At 44.4% G+C, this 23,335-nt stretch overlaps 1 protein-coding gene across 1 annotated transcript in view; it reads right to left on the bottom strand.

The window, feature by feature from the left end:
• LOC139558491 (proline-rich protein HaeIII subfamily 1-like) overlaps positions 1-23,335 on the bottom strand; it is a 26,908-nt gene continuing 3,573 nt past the window's right edge. The window contains exons 2-3 of the mRNA XM_071373647.1: positions 1,501-2,454; positions 1-62 (exon numbers count right to left, since the gene is read on the bottom strand). Coding sequence (XP_071229748.1) covers positions 1-62; positions 1,501-2,454 — 1,016 coding nt within the window. The remainder of the gene's footprint in view (positions 63-1,500; positions 2,455-23,335) is intronic.

The raw sequence follows: 23,335 nt of genomic DNA, 5'->3' as shown, positions 1-23,335 counted from the left end.
TCAAATCCCGGCAGGGTGCTGTGTTGCAAAGACCTCAGAACTAAGAATGGGCTGCATTTCATCTGAGAGGAGGAACAGATCACAAGAAACAAAAGTACTTTCATCATTTCCACGTAGACCACTGTTAAAGAAAAAAAAGTGTGGAAGTTCCTTTTGCGAAACATCCCTTCCTGGGTGTGACTGACAGTCATTCTCAGAGATGAATTAGATAGGGACACAAGCTGAAGAGAGGATGCTGTAGGATAGGCCTACGCCTTTTGTTTCATATGTAAACCAAAATAATACAAGTACGTTTAACATAGTAATTTAAGTTTGGCAGTGGCGGAAACAGAGAAAATACACCCATTCTTTGTTGTTGTGAGAGTCATCATGCAAACTGGTCCACAGGGTGTATGTGTGTGTCTGATTGTGACACTAAAGCGGACGCCCTGGGGGCGTATTCATTACACCCATTCTATTGCAAAACGTTTCTTAAACAGAAGCAAATTGAACGAAACTGGGAGGGACCTACCTGAATTTGTTATAGTTTTCTTTTTTTTAAAGTTTGAAACTGTTTGGAATGATGATTACACCCCTGCTATTTTCTAGCTGCTGTTAGATGCCATCCAAACTACATACCCCTGGTGGTCATACTTAAAACACCACAATGAAGACGGCATCTTCGAAAAGTCTAAGTGGTATACTTGGGACGTCCAACTCTGATGTCACACCATTAAAGTTTAAATTATAAACGGGTAAAATAAGGTTTACGGTTAAGGTAGGGAAATGGCTTGAGTTGGGGTTTATTAAAATGTTTGAACCTTTATTTAACTAGCCAAGTCAGTTAAGAACACATTCTTATTGACAATTGACTTATTGACTTTACTACTATAGCCCATAGAAATGCATCCAATAACACATTTATAAACGGCAAAATTGTGTCATGAGAATAAGGTTTTGAAGTGTCTGTCCTGTATCTAGGAGATATAAGAAAGCTTTACATATTTAACCCCTTATTGTTGTTGGCATACTTCCGTTCATTTGTATGGGTTACGAGTCCCGTGACACTTGTGGGGATCGACGAGTCCCGTGACACTTGTGGGGATCGTAGAGCAAAACAGAGAACACCATCGTGAGAGTTTTATCTCTCCATAGACTGGACTGTACATTCGTTTTTGTGAGAAGACCGGGACGTCTCCTGGTCTGACAAACAACGCTGTAGCTCTGCCACTGTCCCCCTCAGATGCGGAAGAGCGACATAGACGGATGTGGTGGACTGAGACGCACACATGCAGAAAACGGATATCTCTAGTTTAAACTGACATGTTTTGATGGGGATTCTTTTTAAATTATGTTCATTAGATTGAATGATGGATGCGTCAATCAACTCTTATTAAGGATTGCAACCCCGGGCGGGACTAACTGGGTTAGGAAGGACAGGAGAGTTTACTGATCATAACAGAAGACATGTCTCTCTCTCCAGTCTCTCAATGGGACTACGAATAGCATAGAGCCACTCACTCCCCTGGGAGACAGGGATGTCTCCTCTCCTAGGAGACAGGGATGTCTCCTCTAATGGGAGACAGGGATGTCTCCTCTTCTGGGAGACAGGGATGTCTCCTCCCCTGGGAGACGGGGATGTCTCCTCTCCTAGGAGACGGGGATGTCTCCTCTCCTGGGAGACGGGGATGTCTCCTCTCCTGGGAGACGGGGATGTCTCCTCTCCTGGGAGACGGGGATGTCTCCTCTCCTGGGGGACGGGGATGTCTCCTCCCCTGGGGGACGGGGATGTCTCCTCCCCTGGGGGACGGGGATGTCTCCTCCCCTGGGAGACGGGGATGTCTCCTCTCCTGGGGGACGGGGATGTCTCCTCTCCTAGGAGACGGGGATGTCTCCTCTCCTGGGAGACGGGGATGTCTCCTCTCCTGGGAGACGGGGATGTCTCCTCTCCTGGGAGACGGGGATGTCTCCTCTCCTGGGGGACGGGGATGTCTCCTCCCCTGGGGGACGGGGATGTCTCCTCCCCTGGGGGACGGGGATGTCTCCTCCCCTGGGAGACGGGGATGTCTCCTCTCCTGGGGGACGGGGATGTCTCCTCCCCTGGGAGACGGGGATGTCTCCTCTCCTGGGGGACGGGGATGTCTCCTCCCCTGGGGGACGGGGATGTCTCCTCCCCTGGGGGACGGGGATGTCTCCTCCCCTGGGGGACGGGGATGTCTCCTCCCCTGGGAGACGGGGATGTCTCCTCTCCTGGGAGACGGGGATGTCTCCTCCCCTGGGGGACGGGGATGTATCCTCCCCTGGGAGACGGGGATGTCTCCTCCCCTGGGAGACGGGGATGTCTCCTCTCCTGGGAGACGGGGATGTCTCCTCCCCTGGGAGACGGGGATGTCTCCTCTCCTGGGAGACGGGGATGTCTCCTCTCCTGGGAGACGGGGATGTCTCCTCTCCTGGGAGACGGGGATGTCTCCTTTCCTGGGAGACAGGAAGTGGTGGTAGGGAAGTGGGTTGTCAAAGGAAAACCCTTTATTTTTGACACATCCTAATCACCTCCTTATTGACGCGTATGCATTCCATAAGTAAAACAAATTTATCTAACGACTCAATTGCTTAATATGAATCAATAAAAATAGGGAAGGGTATTATCTGACTGTCTTTGATTTAAAACATGAGGAAGCATCTGCTAGTTATCAAACAGTCCTAATTCAAGTCTAATCAATCCTTGATGAAGGGGTCCTTACTCAAGCACACACAGTGACTTGCCTAGCTAAATAAAGGTTAAATAAATAAATTAAAGTGTTCATGTGCAAATCAATTATGAGCACACACACTACAAATCACCACCGTTTTTAGTCAGGCATCTAGGAGGATGTCCAAGATCCTTACTGGAGGGCCTTGAATCACACAAAGCTCTCTCTTTGAGAAACGTTTGGTAATCTGCCTTTATCTTCATACTTTGACTTTGAACTGGGGGCTTCAAAGGAAATTGATGATTCATTGTTGAAGCTTTAAACGTGTTTGATAGGAACAGACAAAAAAGCCCATATTTTTCTGGAAACAATGGCTGCAGGAGTATCAGAGTGAATATGTAGGAGTCATGGTATTCCTCCTATCATTTCTTATGTAGGAGTCATGGTATCCCTCCTATCATTTCTTATGTAGGAGTCATGGTATTCCTCCTATCATTTCTTATGTAGGAGTCATGGTATTCCTCCTATCATTTCTTATGTAGGAGTCATGATATTCCTCCTATCATTTCTTATGTAGGAGTCATGGTATTCCTCCTATCATTTCTTATGTAGGAGTCATGATATTCCTCCTATCATTTCTTATGTAGGAGTCATGGTATTCCTCCTATCATTTCTTATGTAGGGGTCATGGTATCCCTCCTATCATTTCTTATGTAGGAGTCATGATATCCCTCCTATCATTTCTTATGTAGGAGTCATGATATTCCTCCTATCATTTCTTATGTAGGAGTCATGGTATCCCTCCTATCATTTCTTATGTAGGAGTCATGATATTCCTCCTATCATTTCTTATGTAGGAGTCATGGTATCCCTCCTATCATTTCTTATGTAGGAGTCATGATATCCCTCCTATCATTTCTTATGTAGGAGTCATGGTATTCCTCCTATCATTTCTTATGTAGGAGTCATGGTATCCCTCCTATCATTTCTTATGTAGGAGTCATGATATTCCTCCTATCATTTCTTATGTAGGAGTCATGATATCCCTCCTATCATTTCTTATGTAGGAGTCATGGTATTCCTCCTATCATTTCTTATGTAGGAGTCATGGTATCCCTCCTATCATTTCTTATGTAGGAGTCATGATATTCCTCCTATCATTTCTTATGTAGGAGTCATGGTATTCCTCCTATCATTTCTTATGTAGGAGTCATGGTATTCCTCCTATCATTTCTTATGTAGGAGTCATGGTATTCCTCCTATCATTTCTTATGTAGGAGTCATGGTATTCCTCCTATCATTTCTTATGTAGGAGTCATGATATCCCTCCTATCATTTCTTATGTAGGAGTCATGATATCCCTCCTATCATTTCTTATGTAGGAGTCATGGTATCCCTCCTATCATTTCTTATGTAGGAGTCATGGTATCCCTCCTATCATTTCTTATATAGGAGTCATGGTATCCCTCCTATCATTTCTTATGTAGGAGTCATGGTATCCCTCCTATCATTTCTTATATAAGAGTCATGGTATCCCTCCTATCATTTCTTATATAGGAGTCATGGTATCCCTCCTATCATTTCTTATGTAGGAGTCATGGTATCCCTCCTATCATTTCTTATATAAGAGTCATGGTATCCCTCCTATCATTTCTTATATAGGAGTCATGGTATTCCTCCTATCATTTCTTATGTAGGAGTCATGGTATCCCTCCTATCATTTCTTATATAAGAGTCATGGTATCCCTCCTATCATTTATTATATAGGAGTCATGGTATTCCTCCTATCATTTCTTATGTAGGAGTCATGGTATCCCTCCTATCATTTCTTATATAAGAGTCATGGTATCCCTCCTATCATTTCTTATGTAGGAGTCATGGTATCCCTCCTATCATTTCTTATATAGGAGTCATGGTATTCCTCCTATCATTTCTTATGTAGGAGTCATGGTATCCCTCCTATCATTTCTTATGTAGGAGTCATGATATCCCTCCTATCATTTCTTATATAAGAGTCATGGTATCCCTCCTATCATTTCTTATGTAGGAGTCATGGTATCCCTCCTATCATTTCTTATATAAGAGTCATGGTATCCCTCCTATCATTTCTTATATAAGAGTCATGGTATCCCTCCTATCATTTCTTATGTAGGAGTCATGGTATCCCTCCTATCATTTCTTATATAAGAGTCATGGTATCCCTCCTATCATTTCTTATGTAGGAGTCATGGTATCCCTCCTATCATTTCTTATATAAGAGTCATGGTATCCCTCCTATCATTTCTTATATAAGAGTCATGGTATCCCTCCTATCATTTCTTATGTAGGAGTCATGGTATCCCTCCTATCATTTCTTATATAAGAGTCATGGTATCCCTCCTATCATTTCTTATGTAGGAGTCATGGTATCCCTCCTATCATTTCTTATATAAGAGTCATGGTATCCCTCCTATCATTTCTTATGTAGGAGTCATGGTATCCCTCCTATCATTTCTTATATAAGAGTCATGGTATCCCTCCTATCATTTCTTATGTAGGAGTCATGGTATCCCTCCTATCATTTCTTATATACAGTGGGGAGAACAAGTATTTGATACACTGCCGATTTTGCAGGTTTTCCTACTTACAAAGCATGTAGAGGTCTGTAATTTTTATCATAGTTACACTTCAACTGTGAGAGACGGAATCTAAAACAAAAATCCAGAAAATCACATTGTATGATTTTTAAGTAATTAATTTGCATTTTATTGCATGACATAAGTATTTGATCACCTACCAACCAGTAAGAATTCCGGCTCTCACAGACCTGTTCGTTTTTCTTTAAGAAGCCCTCCTGTTCTCCACTCATTACCTGTATTAACTGCACCTGTTTGAACTCGATACCTATATAAAAGACACCTGTCCACACACTCAATCAAACAGACTCCAACCTCTCCACAATGGCCAAGACCAGAGAGCTGTGTAAGGACATCAGGGATAAAATTGTAGACCTGCACAAGGCTAGGATGGACTACAGGGCAATAGGCAAGCAGCTTGGTGAGAAGGCAACAACTGTTGGCGCAATTATTAGAAAATGGAAGAAGTTCAAGATGATGGTCAATCACCCTTGGTCTGGGGCTCCATGCAAGATCTCACCTCGTGGGGCATCAATGATCATGAGGAAGGTGAGGGATCAGCCCAGAACTACACGGCAGGACCTGGTCAATGACCTGAAGAGAGCTGGGACCACAGTCTCAAAGAAAACCATTAGTAACACACTACGCCGTCATGGATTAAAATCCTGCAGCGCACGCAAGGTCCCCCTGCTCAAGCCAGCGCATGTCCAGGCCCTTCTGAAGTTTGCCAATGACCATCTGGATGATCCAGAGGAGGAATGGGAGAAGGTCATGTGGTCTGATGAGACAAAAATATAGCTTTTTGGTCTAAACTCCACTCGCCGTGTTTGGAGGAAGAAGAAGGATGAGTACAACCCCAAGAACACCATCTCAACCGTGAAGCATGGAGGTGGAAACATCATTCTTTGGGGATGCTTTTCTGCAAAGGGGACAGGGCGAATGCACCGTATTGAGGGGAGGATGGATGGGGCCATGTATCGCGAGATCTTGGCCAACAACCTCCTTCCCTCAGTAAGAGCATTGAAGATGGGTCGTGGCTGGGTCTTCCAGCATGACAACGACCCGAAACACACAGCCAGGGCAACTAAGGAGTGGCTCCGTAAGAAGCATCTCAAGGTCCTGGAGTGGCCTAGCCAGTCTCCAGACCTGAACCCAATAGAAAATCTTTGGAGGGAGCTGAAAGTCCGTATTGCCCAGCGACAGCCCCCAAACCTGAAGGATCTGGAGAAGGTCTGTATGGAGGAGTGGGCCAAAATCCCTGCTGCAGTGTGTGCAAACCTGGTCAAGAACTACAGGAAATGTATGATCTCTGTAATTGCAAACAAAGGTTTCTGTACCAAATATTAAGTTCTGCTTTTCTGATGTATCAAATACTTATTTCATGCAATAAAATGCAAATTAATTACTTAAAAATCATACAATGTGATTTTCTGGATATTTGTTTTAGATTCTGTCTCTCACAGTTGAAGTGTACCTATGATAAAAATTACAGACCTCTACATGCTTTGTAAGTAGGAAAACCTGCAAAATCGGCAGTGTATCAAATACTTGTTCTCCCCACTGTAAGAGTCATGGTATCCCTCCTATCATTTCTTATATAAGAGTCATGGTATCCCTCCTATCATTTCTTATGTAGGAGTCATGGTATCCCTCCTATCATTTCTTATATAAGAGTCATGGTATCCCTCCTATCATTTCTTATGTAGGAGTCATGGTATCCCTCCTATCATTTCTTATATAAGAGTCATGGTATCCCTCCTATCATTTCTTATGTAGGAGTCATGGTATTCCTCTTATCGTTTCCAATCCCTTTCCTCCTTCCTCTTTTCAGCATGTTCTGTTTCCTGGAGTGAGTGTGATCAGACTCATGGGTCAGCTGTTCCTATTTGGCTTCAGACCAGACAGCTGATTCCCCGGAAAGCTATTCTCTCTCTCTCTCACTCTCTCTTCCCCCGCCCCCTCTCCCCCCCTCTCCAGACAGGGGATTCCACTGAAAGCTATTCTCTCTCTCTCTCACTCTCTCTTCCCCCGCCCCCTCTCCCCCCTCTCCAGACAGGGGATTCCACTGAAAGCTATTCTCTCTCTCTCACTCTCTCTTCCCCCGCCCCCTCCCCCCCCTCTCCAGACAGGGGATTCCACTGAAAACTATTCTCTATTCTCTCTCTCCCTTTACCCCCGCCAGACCAGACAGCTGATTCCCCTGAAAGCTATTCATATATTTTTTCTCTCTCTCTCTCTCTCTCTCTCTCTCTCTCTCTCTCTCTCTCTCTCTCTCTCTCTCTCTCTCTCTCTCTCTCTCTCTCTCTCTCTCTCTCTCTCTCTCTCTCATTTGAGAATGGGAGGCATTTGAGAATGATATCTCCTTCCCTCCCAGATATCACCTTCCCTACCCAGATATCACCTTCCCTACCCAGATATCTCCTTCCCTACCCAGATATCACCGTCCCTACCCAGATATCACCTTCCCCTACCCAGATATCACCTTCCCCTACCCAGACTCCCCCTTTTCCCACCCAGATATCACCTTACCCTACCCAGATATAACCTTTACCTACCCCTACCCTGACTGACTTACTGGTAAAAAATTACTGGTAAAAATTATATTTGCAACAACATTAGACAGCAGCATGAGCAGCACTGCAGTCCACCACCGAGATGGAGAGCTTTGAAATTAAATGTCCTACAGAGCCTGTAGCTTTTTGTGTGTGTGTGTGTGTGTGTGTGTGTGTGTGTGTGTGTGTGTGTGTGTGTGTGTGTGTGTGTGTGTGTGTGTGTGTGTGTGTGTGTGTGTGTGTGTGTGTGTGTGTGTGTGTGAGAGAGAAATTGAGCCTCACACTCTTCCTCCCTGCGGGATGTCTCTAACAATTGTTTTTTAATATGAGGTGGGGATTCATTTCTTAGAGATGATCCTACGCTACAAAGAGTTCTAACCACAGCCTCAGACACCAATGCCCCCACAGCTTACTGTACACTCCGATACCGTCTGATCTAGCTTATTGGTTTGTTCTCTGAATGTGTGTTTGGCAGGCATGCCTTATTGCCTTGCCACTTACAGTAATACTGCTGGAGAGAAGGGGCGGTTTGAACTTGAGCAACTCGGTGTTGTGTTCACACTCCATGTGCTAATTACGAGTGTTGGAAAACATTACCCTCAAGTCTTATTCTGTTGATTTCAAACAGGCTGCATCATCTTAAAACTCCCTGAATGAATGATCATACAGCAATTGTAATCTGAATAACACAGGTTTCTTTTGGTACTTGAAGTAGAGAAATATCTGCATCTTGAATGTACAGAATTCAGCTGGTGTATCCTACAAACATTATGCAGCAAGTGCTGAAAGATCTGAATGTGAACACTAAATACACCGTTTTAAAGATGAAGGCTTGCAGTAGAAGTCAAGTCTATGGTAGCAGCAGTAGAGACAGCAGTAGAGACAGCAGTTGACTGTAGTAGAGACAGCACTAGACTGTAGTAGAGACAGCAGTAGACTGTAGTAGAGACAGAAGTAGACTGTAGTAGAGACAGCATTAGAGACAGCAATAGACTGTAGTAGAGACAGCAGTAGAGACAGCAGTAGACTGTAGTAGAAACAGCAGTAGAGACAGCACTAGACTGTAGTAGAGACAGCAGTAGAGACAGCAGTAGACTGTAGTAGAGACAATCGTAGACTGTAGTAGAGACAGTAGTAGAGACATTAGTAGAGACAGCAATAGACTGTAGTAGAGACAGCAGTAGAGACAGCAGTAGACTGTAGTAGAGACAGCAGTAGAGACAGCACTAGACTGTAGAAGAGACAGCAGTAGAGACAGCACTAGACTGTAGTAGAGACAGCAGTAGACTGTAGTAGAGACAGCAGTAGAGACAGCGGTAGAGACAGCAGTAGACTGTAGTAGAGACAGAAGTAGAGACAGCAGTAGACTGTAGTAGAGACAGCAGTAGAGACAGCAGTAGACTGTAGTAGAGACAGCAGTAGAGACAGCAGTCGACTGTAGTAGAGACAGCAGTAGACTGTAGTAGAGACAGCAGTAGAGACAGCGGTAGAGACAGCAGTAGAGACAGCACTAGACTGTAGTAGAGACAGCACTAGACTGTAGTAGAGACAGCAGTAGAGACATCAGTAGAGACAGCAGTAGAGAAAGCAGTAGACTGTAGTAGAGACAGCAGTAGACTGTAGTGGAGACAGCAGTAGAGACAGCAGTAGACTGTAGTAGAGACAGCAGTAGAGACAGCAGTCGACTGTAGTAGAGACAGCAGTAGACTGTAGTAGAGACAGCAGTAGAGACAGCAGTAGACTGTAGTAGAGACATCACTAGACTGTAGTAGAGACAGCAGTAGAGACAGCAGTAGACTGTAGTAGAGACAGTAGTAGAGACAGCAATAGACTGTAGTAGAGACAGCAGTAGAGACAGCAGTAGAGACAGCAGTAGACTGTAGTAGAGACAGCAGTAGAGATAGCAATAGAGACAGCAGTAGACTGTAGTAGAGACAGCAGTAGAGACAGCAGTAGACTGTAGTAGGGACAGCAGTAGAGACAGCAGTAGACTGTAGTAGAGACAGCAGTAGACTATAGTAGAGACAGCAGTAGAGACAGCAGTAGACTGTAGTAGAGACAGCAGTAGAGACAGCAGTAGAGACACCAGTAGACTGTAGTAGAGACAGCAGTAGACTGTAGTAGAGACAGCAGTATACTGTAGTAGAGACAGCAGTAGAGACAGCAGTAGACTGTAGCAGAGACAGCAGTAGAGACAGCAGTAGACTGTAGTAGAGACAGCAGTAGATACAGCGGTAGAGACAGCAGTAGACTGTAGTAGAGACAGCAGTAGACTGTAGTAGAGACAGCACTAGACTGTAGTAGAGACAGCACTAGACTGTAGTAGAGACAGCACAAGACTGTAGTAGAGACAGCACAAGACTGTAGTAGAGACAGCACTAGACTGTAGTAGAGACAGCAGTAGAGACAGCACTCGACTGTAGTAGAGACAGCAGTAGAGACAGCAGTAGACTGTAGTAGAGACAGCAGTAGACTGTAGTAGAGAGAGCATTAGAGACAGCACTAGACTGTAGTAGAGACAGCAGTAGAGACAGCAGTAGACTGTAGTAGAGACAGCAGTAGACTGTAGTAGAGACAGCAGTAGAGACAGCAGTAGACTGTAGTAGAGACAGCAGTAGACTGTAGTAGAGACAGCAGTAGACTGTAGTAGAGAGAGCATTAGAGACAGCAGTAGACTGTAGTAGAGACAGCAGTAGACTGTAGTAGAGACAGCACTAGACTGTAGTAGAGACAGCAGTAGAGACAGCACTCGACTATAGTAGAGACAGCAGTACACTGTAGTAGAGACAGCACTAGACTGTAGTAGAGACAGCAGTAGAGACAGAACTAGACTGTAGTAGAGACAGCAGTAGAGACAACACAAGACTGTAGTAGAGGCAGCACTAGACTGTAGTAGAGACAGCACTAGACTGTAGTAGAGACAGCACTAGACTGTAGTAGAGACAGCAGTAGAGACAGCACTAGACTGTAGTAGAGACAGCAGTAGAGACAGTGCTAGACTGTAGTAGAGACAGCACTAGACTGTAGTAGAGACAGCAGTAGAGACAGCAGTAGAGACAGCAGTAGACTGTAGTAGAGACAGCAGTAGACTGTAGTAGAGAGAGCATTAGAGACAGCAGTAGACTGTAGTAGAGACAGCAGTAGACTGTAGTAGAGACAGCAGTAGAGACAGCAGTAGACTGTAGTAGAGACAGCAGTAGACTGTAGTAGAGACAGCAGTAGACTGTAGTAGAGACAGCAGTAGACAGCAGTAGACTGTAGTAGACTGTAGTAGAGACAGCAGTAGAGACAGCAGTAGACTGTAGAAGAGACAGCAGTAGAGACAGCAGTAGACTGTAGTAGAGACAGCAGTAGAGACAGCAGTAGACTGTAGTAGAGACAGCAGTAGACAGCAGTAGACTGTAGTAGAGACAGCAGTAGACAGCAGTAGAGACAGCAGTAGACAGCAGTAGACTGTAGTAGAGACAGCAGTAGACAGCAGTAGAGACAGCAGTAGAGACAGCACTAGACTGTAGTAGAGACAGCAGTAGACTGTAGTAGAGACATCACTAGACTGTAGTAGAGACAGCAGTAGAGACAGCAGTAGACTGTAGTAGAGACAGCAGTAGAGACAGCAGTAGACAGCAGTAGAGACAGCAGTAGACTGTCGTAGAGACAGCAGTAGAGACAGCAGTAGACTGTAGTAGAGACAGCAGTAGACAGCAGTAGACTGTAGTAGAGACAGCAGTAGATTGTAGTAGAAACAGCAGTAGAGTTTATGGGAGAGGCTCTGTGCTGCTCTACGGTCATTAATTAGCTACAGTACGTGAGGGGGCTTTTGAAACACAGCGTTCTCTCTGCTGTCACTGGGCATTCAGCTGATACGCTTGAACTAAATCCTCTCTGTCACACATACAGTACAACAGGATTGCTCCCCCCCTTCTCTCTCTCCCTCTCCCTGTCAAACAACCCTGTGTTGTGTTCACACTTGATGTCCAAATTAAGAGTGTTGGAAAACATTACCCTCAAGTCTTACTCTGTTGAGTTCAAACAGGCTGCATCATTTCAACTCACTGAATTAATGACATACAGCAATTGTCATTTGCTCTCCTTCTCTCTCCCCCCTCTCTCCCTCTACCCGCCCTGCCCCCCTCTCAATCTTTGGCATTCAGGTCTCTCCGGCTGAGAGGGCAGAATCATGGTAGATCGTGAGCGCGTTCAGCTCTGTAGTCAAACCCAATTTGGGCTCGCAGGCGTGAGATTGAGACAACATGTTAGTCCCAATCAGTATTCTGTGTCCTACTTCATGCAGTTCTGACTAATTCCACAGGGTTGCGTGTTTCCGGTGCCTGAAGCCTTGGCCTAGTTCAGCTGAACTGCTTCAGCACACACGTCTCTGTTTGTCTGTCCAGTTCTACGGAGAGCCAGACCCCGTAATACCACAGTATCGGTCTACTGTACATGCACGTATGGCTGTGTCACTTGAGGTGAGGTCACGGAGAGACCGTAGAGGGTCACCCAAAGGTCACAGACCACCACATCTCATAGATCCATACTATAGCCAGGGTCAGAGACAGGGTCAGAGACAGGGTCAGAGACAGGGTCAGAGTCAGGGTCAGAGACAGGGTCAGAGACAGGGTCAGAGATAGGGTCAGAGACAGGGTCAGAGACAGGGTCAGAGACAGGGTCAGAGACAGGGTCAGAGACAGGGTCAGAGACAGGGTCAGAGACAGGGTCAGAGACAGGGTCAGAGATAGGGTCAGAGACAGGGTCAGAGACAGGGTCAGGGTCAGAGACAGGGTCAGGGTCAGAGACAGGGTCAGAGACAGGCTGTTGACCAGTCAAACCACCACATCACATAGCCAGGGTCAGAGACAGGGTCAGAGACAGGGTCAGGGTCAGAGACAGGGTCAGGGTCAGAGACAGGGTCAGAGACAGGCTGTTGACCAGTCAAACCACCACATCACATAGCCAGGGTCAGAGACAGGGTCAGAGACAGGGACAGGGTCAGAGACAGGGTCAGAGACAGGGTCAGAGACAGGCTGTTGACCAGTCAAACCACCACATCACATAGCCAGGGTCAGAGACAGGGTCAAAGACAGGGTCAGAGACAGGGTCAGAGACAGGCTGTTGACCAGTCAAACCAACACATCACATAGCCAGGGTCAGAGACAGGGTCAAAGACAGGGTCAGAGACAGGCTGTTGACCAGTCAAACCAACACATCACATAGCCAGAGTCAGAGACAGGGTCAGAGACAGGGTCAGGGTCAGAGACAGGGTCAGAGACAGGCTGTTGACCTTTCTCTCTCTCTTTTAATAATAGGTCCTTATCAATAAAATGACACAATAAGGTGCAGAGCATTGGATTTGAGTGCTGGGGGGCAGGGAGACCAAAACCACTGACCGTTTTCAAGGGATTTTTAAATACGTCATGATTATTTGGTTTTAATATCATCACATCTTGAAGAGCAAAGTGAAATTATTTTGATGTGATATGAAAGTGGCAGTGGTGTGTAGCCAGGCTTCCCCCAAAAATGTCCCAAGAAAAAAATAAACAATTAATAAATATTTATCTTTTGTCTCTTTGTTTCATAAATTTCTTTAAATTCGCAAGAGGCTGAATGTATCTCACAGGAGAAAGCATTCGAGCGAGCAATCTGAGACAGAGAGCAATCCGATGGTGTCTGGTCCAAACGAGTATGACATTGTTGCCGCCCGTAGCAAGGAACGCAAGGGAAGCCAGCGAGCATTTGGCCTCCCTTGATTAAAAAAAAGTATAAAATTAGCCAATCAGTGTTGAGCTAAACTGAGCGAGCTCAACTGTGAATGGTCCTGGCGCACCAAAAAAAAGTGTCAAAGGAAGCCAGCTTGGATTTTGGCATCACTCCTATCAAATCGCTTTGAGCATATGTCATTGACGGAAACAACTTGAATTGTTGCATCTTGTTGTGTTGTTGTCCTCTGGTGGCTAGCTAGCTAGCTAGCTAAAATTGGCACTTTCCTAATTTAGCCATGGATGGAAATAGGGATTTGGACTTGTGGTATTACTTAATTTTTCATACTGCCCAATGATTATAACGACCATTCTGATCCAACTATTAATTCATACATTGTTGTGCCCCTGGCCTGAGAGGATGGAAGTTCAATATGTAGCTAGATGTAGAAGGCTAATGTTAACTAGCTAATGTTGCCAATGAAAGGAAGTTAGGCTAGCGAGCAAGCATTTTTTAGTCAGGTAGCCTACAACAACAAAAAAGTGTGTACTGTATGACAGAGTACGTGCAGAGTACGAACGTGCACAGACTCACGCACGCACAGAAAAATTTGCCCTGGCCCAGGCCTTACAAAAATGTACCATGGTACTACTATGGTACTTTCATTCATACCATGGTATAATCTGAATCATGGAAATGTACCATGGGTTTAGCCTTGAAGTATGATGGTACTACCATGGTACTGCCATTGTGCATAAATATTACCATGATATGGCATCATTCATACCATGGTATAGATCTGAAACATGGAAATGTACCATGGTTTTAGGTTTGAAGTATGATGTTGATGAGTGATGGCGCCGGAGGGGTTGGTTGCCGTCTTATAGGTTCTTAACCAACCATCCTATTTTGTTTGTTTTTTCGCATTGTTCGTAACTTGTTTTGTACATAATGTTACTACTACTGTCTCTTATGACCGAAAATAGCTTCGATTACTCAACTCAGATTAGACTAAGAGTTTTTCTTCAATGAGTAGGACGGGAGAGAGATACTACAGACACCCGACCAGGTCCAGATCCCCGGCATTCGCTGGAGAAGGAAACTGAGATTTCGCTGAAAAATATCAGGGTGCCTTGTGAGGATCAGGCGACGAGTGGCTAATCTGCCTTTGCCTTCCGTCCTGCTAGCTAACGTTCAATCGTGGAAAATAAATGTGATGAACTGAAAGCACGTTTATCCTATCAACGGGACATTAAAAACTGTAACATCTTATGTTTCACCGAGTCGTGGCTGAACGACGACATTAAGAACATACAGCTGGCAGGTTATACGCTCTATCGGCAGGACAGAACAGCAGCCTCTGGTAAGACATGGGGCAGGGGCCTATTCATATATATAACAGCTGGTGCACGATATCTAAGGACGTCACAAGGTTTTGCTCGCCTGAGGTAGAGTATCTCAAGATAAGCTGTAGACCACACTATCTACCTAGAGAGTTTTCATCTGTATTTTTCGTAACTGTCTACATACCAACACAGACCGATGCTGCCACTAAAACCACACTCAATGAGCTGTATACCGCCATAAGCAAACAGGAAACGCTCATCCAGAGGCGGCGCTCCTGGTGGCCGGGACTTTAATGCAGGGAAACTTAAATCAGTTTTACCTAATTTCTATCAGCATGTTAAATGTGCATCCAGAAGGAAAACATTCTAGGCCACCTTTACTCCACACACAGAGATGTGTACAAAGCTCTCCCTCGTCCTCCATTTGGCAAATCTGACCATAATTCTATCCTCCTGATTCTTGCTTACAAGCAAAAATGAAAGCAGAAGGCACCAGTTACTCGATCTATAAAAAGTGGTCAGATGAAGCCGATGCTAAACTACAGGATTGTTTTGCTATCACAGACTGGAATATGTTCCCGGATTCTTCCGATGGCATTGAGGAGTACCCCACATCAGTCACTGGCTTTATCAATAAGTGCATCGAGGACGTCGTCCCCACAGTGATTGTACGTACATACCTCAACCAGAAGCCATGGATTACAGGCAACATTCACACTGAGCTAAAGGGTAGAGCTGCCACTTTCAAGGAGCGGGACTCTAACCCGGAAGCTCATAAGAAATCCCGCAATGCCCTCAGACGAACCATCAAACTGGCAAAGCGTCAATACAGGACTAAGATTGAATCATACTACACCGGCTCCGACGCTCGTGGGATGTGGCAGGGCTTGCAAACTATTACAGACTACAAAGGGAAGCACAGCCGAGAGGTGCCCAGTGACACGAGCCTACCAGACGAGATAAATAACTTCTATACTCGCTTCGAGGCAAGTTACACTGAAACATGCATGAGAGCTTCAGCTGTTCCCGACGACTGTGTGATCACGCTCTCCGCAGCCGATGTGAGTAAGACCTTTAAACAGGTCAACATTCACAAGGCCGCAGGGCCAGATGGATTACCAGGACGTGTACTCCGAGCATGCGCTGACCAACTGGCAAGTGTTTTCACTGACATTTTCAACCTCTCCCTGTCTGAGTCTGTAATGCCAACATGTTTCAAGCAGACCACCATAGTAACCTGCCTAAATGACTACCGATAGCACTCGCGTATGTAGCCATGAAATGGCTCACATCAACTCCATTATCCCAGAAACCCTAGAACCACTCCAATTTGCATGCCACACTAACATATCCACAGATGATGCAATCTCTATTGCACTCCACACTGCCCTTTCCCACCTGGACAAAATGAACACCTATGTGAGAATGCTATTCATTGACTACAGCTCAGTGTTCAACACCATAGTGCCCTCAAAGCTCATCACTAAGCTAAGGACCCCGGGACTAAACACCTCCCTCTGCAACTGGATCCTGGACTTCCTGACGGGCCGCCCCCAGGTGGTAAGGGTAGGTAACAGCACATCCGCCATGCTGATACTCAACATGGGGGCCCCTCAGGGGTGTGTGCTTAGTCCCCTCCTGTACTCCCTGTTCACTCATCACCGACAGCAATGAGACAGCCTATAGGGAGGAGGTCAGAATCCTGACCATGTGATGCAAGGACAACAACCTCTCCCTCAACGTGATCAAGACAAAGGAGATGATTGTGGAATACAGGAAAAGGAGGACCGAGCACACCCTCATTCTCATTGACGGGGCTGCGGTGGAGCAGGTTGAGAGCTTCAAGTTCCTTGGCGTCCACATCACTAACATGGTCCAAGCACACCAAGACAGTCGTGAATAGGGCACGACAAAACCTATTCCCCCTCAGGAGACTGAAAAGATGTGGCATGGGTCCTCAGATGCTCAAAAGGTTTTACAGCTGCACCATCGAGAGCATCCTGAAGGGTTGCATCACTGCCTGGTATGGTAACTGCTCGGCCTCCGACCGCAAGGCACTACAGAGGGTAGTCCGTATGGCCCAGTACATCACTGGGGCCAAGCTTCCTGCCATCCAGGACCTCTATACCAGGCGGTGTCAGAGGAAGGCCCTGAAAATTGTCAAAGACTCCAGCCATCATAGACTGTTCTCTCTGCTACCGCACGGCAAGCGGTACCGGAGTGCCAAGTCTAGGTCCAAAAGGCTTCTTAACAGCTTCTACCCCCAAGCAATAAGACTCCTGAACAGCTAATCAAATGGCTACTCAGACCATTTATTTTATAGTGACTGCTCTTGATTGTAACACTGCTCTTGATAGTATCACTGCTCTTGATAGTGACACTGCTCTTTATAGTGACTGCTCTTGATAGTAACACTGCTCTTGATAGTATCACTGCTCTTGATAGTATCACTGCTCTTGATTGTAACACTGCTCTTGATAGTATCACTGCTCTTGATAGTGACACTGCTTTTTATAGTGACTGCTCTTGATTGTAACACTGCTCTTGATAGTATCACTGCTCTTGATAGTATCACTGCTCTTTATAGTATCACTGCTCTTGATAGTATCACTGCTCTTAATAGTAACACTGCTCTTGATAGTAACACTGCTCTTGATTGTAATACTGCTCTTGATAGTATCACTGCTCTTGATAGTGACACTGCTTTTTATAGTGACTGCTCTTGATTGTAACACTGCTCTTGATAGTATCACTGCTCTTGATAGTGACACTGCTCTTTATAGTGACTGCTCTTGATAGTAACACTGCTCTTGATAGTATCACTGCTCTTGATAGTATCACTGCTCTTGATAGTATCACTGCTCTTGATAGTGACACTGCTCTTGATAGTGACACTGCTCTTGATAGTAACACTGCTCTTGATTGTAACACTGCTCTTGATAGTATCACTGCTCTTGATAGTGACACTGCTCTTGATAGTAACACTGCTCTTTAATAAGCTTTACGTATCGGCCTCACAGCCTTCGTCAGAGCTTTTTCATCGTACTTTATGATGGTACTGCCATGCACCTAAATAATACCATGGGGTTTCTTGATTTTGCCATGGAATAGATGTGGATCATGGAAATACCATGGTTTTAACATGCATTATACATTATACCATGGTACCATGGTAACGCACAATTATGACAAATGGTTAAAACAAATATCATATGGTACCATCTTTATTAATTGTGCATTACCATAGTACAATGGCAGTATAATGCATTAAATAAATAAACTCGCCAAGGTCAAAAGAGGTTGGTTGGTATTATATTGATTTATTGATATACCACTATGGCCACGTTTCTGATAAAGTCAGAGGCAGGCTACTATTGTTGGTCCAAGTTTGTTTGTAACAGCAAAGAAAAGGGGAAATAAATAAATGAATAGTATTAATAGAACAGTTTCTTGCTCGTGTTTGGGTTCCCTGTGTTGCTAACCTGAAACGTGGGAGAATGTGAGATACAGTACCAGTCAAAAGTTTGGACACACCTACTCATTCAAGGGTTTTTACTATTTTCTACATTGTAGAATAATAGTGAAGACATCAAAACTATGAATTAACACATAAGGAATCATGGTACAATGAAAGTACAGTGAAAAAACGACAGGGGAAAAAATGGCAGGAAAATACCATGATATTTGCACCAGTAATATGGTATTTTCCTGGCGTGGTAGTGGCAAAAAAAACATGCTCTTTTTTTCATTGCACTGCCATGGTACATTTTTGTAAGGGAGCCCATTTACTACATTGCACTGCCATGGTACATTTTTGTAAGGGAGCCCATTTACTACATTGTACTGCCATGGTACATTTTTGTAAGGGAGCCCATTTACTACATTGTACTGCCATGGTAAATTTTTGTAAGGGAGCTCATTTACTACATTGTACTGCCATGGTACATTTTTGTAAGGGAGCCCATTTACTACATTGTACTGCCATGGTACATTTTTGTAAGGGAGCTCATTTACTACATTGCACTGCCATGGTACATTTTTGTAAGGGAGCCCATTTACTACATTGCACTGCCATGGTACATTTTTGTAAGGGAGCCCATTTACTACATTGTACTGCCAGGTAATCAGGCCGGTGGAGGAAAAAGTACACAATTGTCATATTTGAGTAAAAGTAAAGAGTGAAAGTCACCCAGTAAAATACTGCTTGAGTAAAAGTCTAAAAGTATTTGGTTTTAAATATACTTACAGTTGAAGTCGGAAGTTTACATACACTTAGGTTGGAGTCATTAAAACTAGTTTTTCAACCACTACAAAAATGTCTTGTTAACAAACTATAGTTTTGGCAACTCTGTTAAGACATCTACTTTGTGCATGACACAAGTCATTTTTCCAACAATTGTTTACAGACAGATTATTTCACTGTATCACAATTCCAGTGGGTCAGAAGTTTACATACACTAAGTTGACTATGCCTTTAAACAGCTTGGAAAATTCCAGAAAATTATGTCATTGCTTTAGAAGCTTCTGATAGGCTAATTTACATAATTTGAGTCAATTGGAGGCCTGAAGGTACCACGTTCATCTGTACAAACAAGAGTACGCAAGTATAAACACCATGGGACCACGCAGCCGTCATACCGCTCAGGAAGGAGACGCGTTCTGTCTCCTAGAGATGAACGTACTTTGGTGCGAAAAGTGTAAATCAATCCCAGAACAACAGCAAAGGACCTTGTGAAGATGCTGGAGGAAACAGGTACAAAAGTATCTATATCCACAGTAGAACGAGTCCTATATCGACATAACCTTAAAGGCCGCTCAGCAAGGAAGGAGCCACTGCTCCAAAACCACCATAAAAAAGCCACACTACGGTTTGCAACTGCACATAGGGACAAAGATTGTACTTTTTGGAGAAATGTCCTCTGGTCTGATGAAACAAAAATAGAACTGTTTAGCCATAATGACCATCGTTATGTTTGGAGGAAAAAGGGGGAGGCTTGCAAGCCGAAGAATACCATCCCAACTGTGAAGCATGAGGGTGGCAGCATCATGTTGTAGGGGTGCTTTGCTGCAGGAGGGACTGGTGCACTTCACAAAATAGATGGCATCATGAAGGAGGAAAATTATGTGGATATATTGAAGCAACATCTCAAGACATCATTCAGGAAGTTAAATCTTGGTCGCAAATGGGTCTTCCAAATGGACAATGACCCCAAGCATACTTCCAAAGTTGTGGCAAAATGGCTTAAGGACAACAAAATCAAGGTATTGGAGTGGCCATCACAAAGCCCTGACCTCAATCCCATAGAAAATTTGTGAGCAGAACTGAAAAAGCGTGTGCGAGCAAGGAGGCCTACAAACATGACTCAGTTACACCAGCTCTGTCAGGAGGAATGGGCCAAAATTCACCCAACTTATTGTGTGAAGCTTGTGGAAGGCTACTCGAAACGTTTGACCCAAGTTAAACAATTTAAAGGTAATGCTACCCAATACTAATTGAGTGTATGTAAACTTCTGACCCACTGGGATTGTGATGAAGGAAATAAAAGCTGAAATAAATCATTCTCTCTACCATTATTCTGACATTTCACATTCTTAAAATAAAGTGGTTATCCTAACTGACCTAAGACAGGGAATTTTTACTAGGAATAAATGTCACGAATTGTGAAAAACTGGAGTTTAAAGGTATTTGGATGAGATGTATTTAAACTTAAATGTAAACTTCAGACTTCAACTGTAAGTATCAAAAGTAAATGTATCAATTATTTCAAATTCCTTATATTAAGCAAACCATCTTTTTCGAGTAAAGCAAACCAAATCATTGAGTAAAAAGTACTTTATTTTCTTTAGGAAAGTAGTGAAGTAAAAGTTGTCAAAAATATAAATAGTATAGTAAAGTACAGATACCCCAAAAAACTACTTAAGTAGTACTTTAAAGTATTTTTTACTTAAGTACTTTACACCACTGACAGCAGCCCTACTTGGCAATGCAATATTCAGTAGAGTAGTGTGGTGTAATCTATTCTCTTTACTACATGATCCTCTACCATTTCAATTAAACCTTCACAGATCTCCCCCACGAGATACAAGTCTGATTAAATAGCACTGCTGGTCAACTGGCTCTGACAGACACTGACATCGAGTGTCATTCCAACTAACTTTAGTTCTAGATATGACATTGGTTTCACTAACTAACCTGTCAGCTGTATAATGGTTCTCACTAACTAACCTGGCACTAACCTAGCTGTTTAATGTTTCTGACTAACTAACTTCTAGCTTGAATGTTAGGACATGGGGTGGGTAAACTGATCCTAGACCTGTTTGAGGGTAACTTCTACCCGGAGCAGGGCACGTGCCACAGCGGTGTGCCTCTGAGTGAAGGTCGTTGAAGTGACACTACACTGCTGTTGTTGCCATGGCATCACCCCCCATGGTGGCACCCTGGGTATCAGAGCTCTGTGTGGATCTGTTCCAGGACCACTTCCTTCCTCACAGTCACATCACTGCATACACCAACAAACAGCCAGCAGCCCTGTGCCTAAGCCAATCAGCTGACCGCGGCCATGGACCTAAGCCAATAAGCTGGCTCCGTGACTTGATCCCAGACTCTCCTCTCTGCAGCAGAGAGGATCAAGTTATTACATTCCACTGCAATCACAGCACTCTACTCTATCAGCATATCAACACACACACACACACACACACACACACACACACACACACACACACACACACACACACACACACACACACACACACACACACGTATGTAAACATAGTCTGAAAGTACATCTCTATATTAATGTGAAGGAGAAAGAGTGACACAAAAACACACTCAACATGGATGGCCATCAGAACATTACATATATCATTACATATATCATTACATATATCATTACATATATCATTACATATATCATTACATTATCATTACATATCCAACAACAGTCCAGTCTGAGTCACAGTGGGGGTGAGAGGAAGGCAGAGCACCAGATATGTATAAAGAGCACCTCTCACTGCGATTTATTAGATAACACAGCAGACTCCACCACTACATCCCTTTATCTCCAGACTCCACCACTACATCCCTTTATCTCCAGACTCCACCACTACATCCCTTTATCTCCAGACTCCACCACTACATCCCTTTATCTCTAGACTCCACCACTGCATCCCTTTATCTCCAGACTCCACCACTACATCCCTGTATCTCCAGACTCCACCACTACATCCATTTATCTCCAGACTACACCACTACATCCCTTTATCCCCAGACTCCACCACTACATCCATTTATCTCCAGACTCCACCACTACATCCCTTTATCTCTAGACTCCACCACTGCATCCCTTTATCTCCAGACTCCAGCACTACATCCCTGTATCTCCAGACTCCACCACTACATCCATTTATCTCCAGACTACACCACTACATCCCTTTATCCCCAGACTCCACCACTACATCCCTTTATCTCCAGACTCCACCACTACATCCCTTTATCTCCAGACTCCACCACTACATCCCTTTATCTCCAGACTCCACCACTACATCCCTTTATCTCTAGACTCCACCACTACATAACTTTATACCCAGACTCCACCACTACATCCCTTTATCTCTAGACTCCACCACTACATCCCTTTATCTCCAGACTACACCACTACATCCCTTTATCTCTAGACTCCACCACTACATCCCTTTATACCCAGACTCCACCACTACATTCCTGTATCTCCAGACTCCAACAATACATCCATTTTTATCCAGACTCCACCACTACATCCCTGTATCTCCAGACTCCACCACTACATCCCTTTATCTCTAGACTCCACCACTACATCCCTTTATACCCAGACTCCACCACTCCATTCCTGTATCTCCAGACTCCAACAATACATCCATTTTTATCCAGACTCCACCACTACATCCCTTTATCTCCAGACTCCACCATTATATCCCTTTATCTCCAGACTACATCACTACATCCCTTTATCTCCAGACTCCACCACTACATCCCTTTATCTCTAGACTCCACCACTACATCCCTTTATCTCTAGACTCCACCACTACATCCCTTTATCTCCAGACTCCACCACTACATCCCTTTATCTCCAGACTCCACCACTACATCCCTTTATCTCCAGACTCCACCACTACATCCCTTTATCTCTAGACTCCACCACTACATCCCTTTATCTCCAGACCACATCACTACATCCCTTTATCTCTAGACTCCACCACTACATCCCTTTATCTCGACTCCACCACTACATTCCTTTATCTCCAGACTCCACCATTACATCCCTTTATCTCCAGACCACATCACTACATCCATTTATCTCTAGACTCCACCACTACATCCCTTTATCTCGACTCCACCACTACATCCCTTTATCTCGACTCCACCACTACATCCCTTTATCTCCAGACCACATCACTACATCCCTTTATCTCTAGACTCC

This window comes from Salvelinus alpinus, chromosome 29 (genome assembly GCF_045679555.1).
Source record: "Salvelinus alpinus chromosome 29, SLU_Salpinus.1, whole genome shotgun sequence".
NCBI lineage: Eukaryota > Metazoa > Chordata > Actinopteri > Salmoniformes > Salmonidae > Salvelinus > Salvelinus alpinus.
This window is presented reverse-complemented; position numbering and strand designations above follow the sequence as displayed.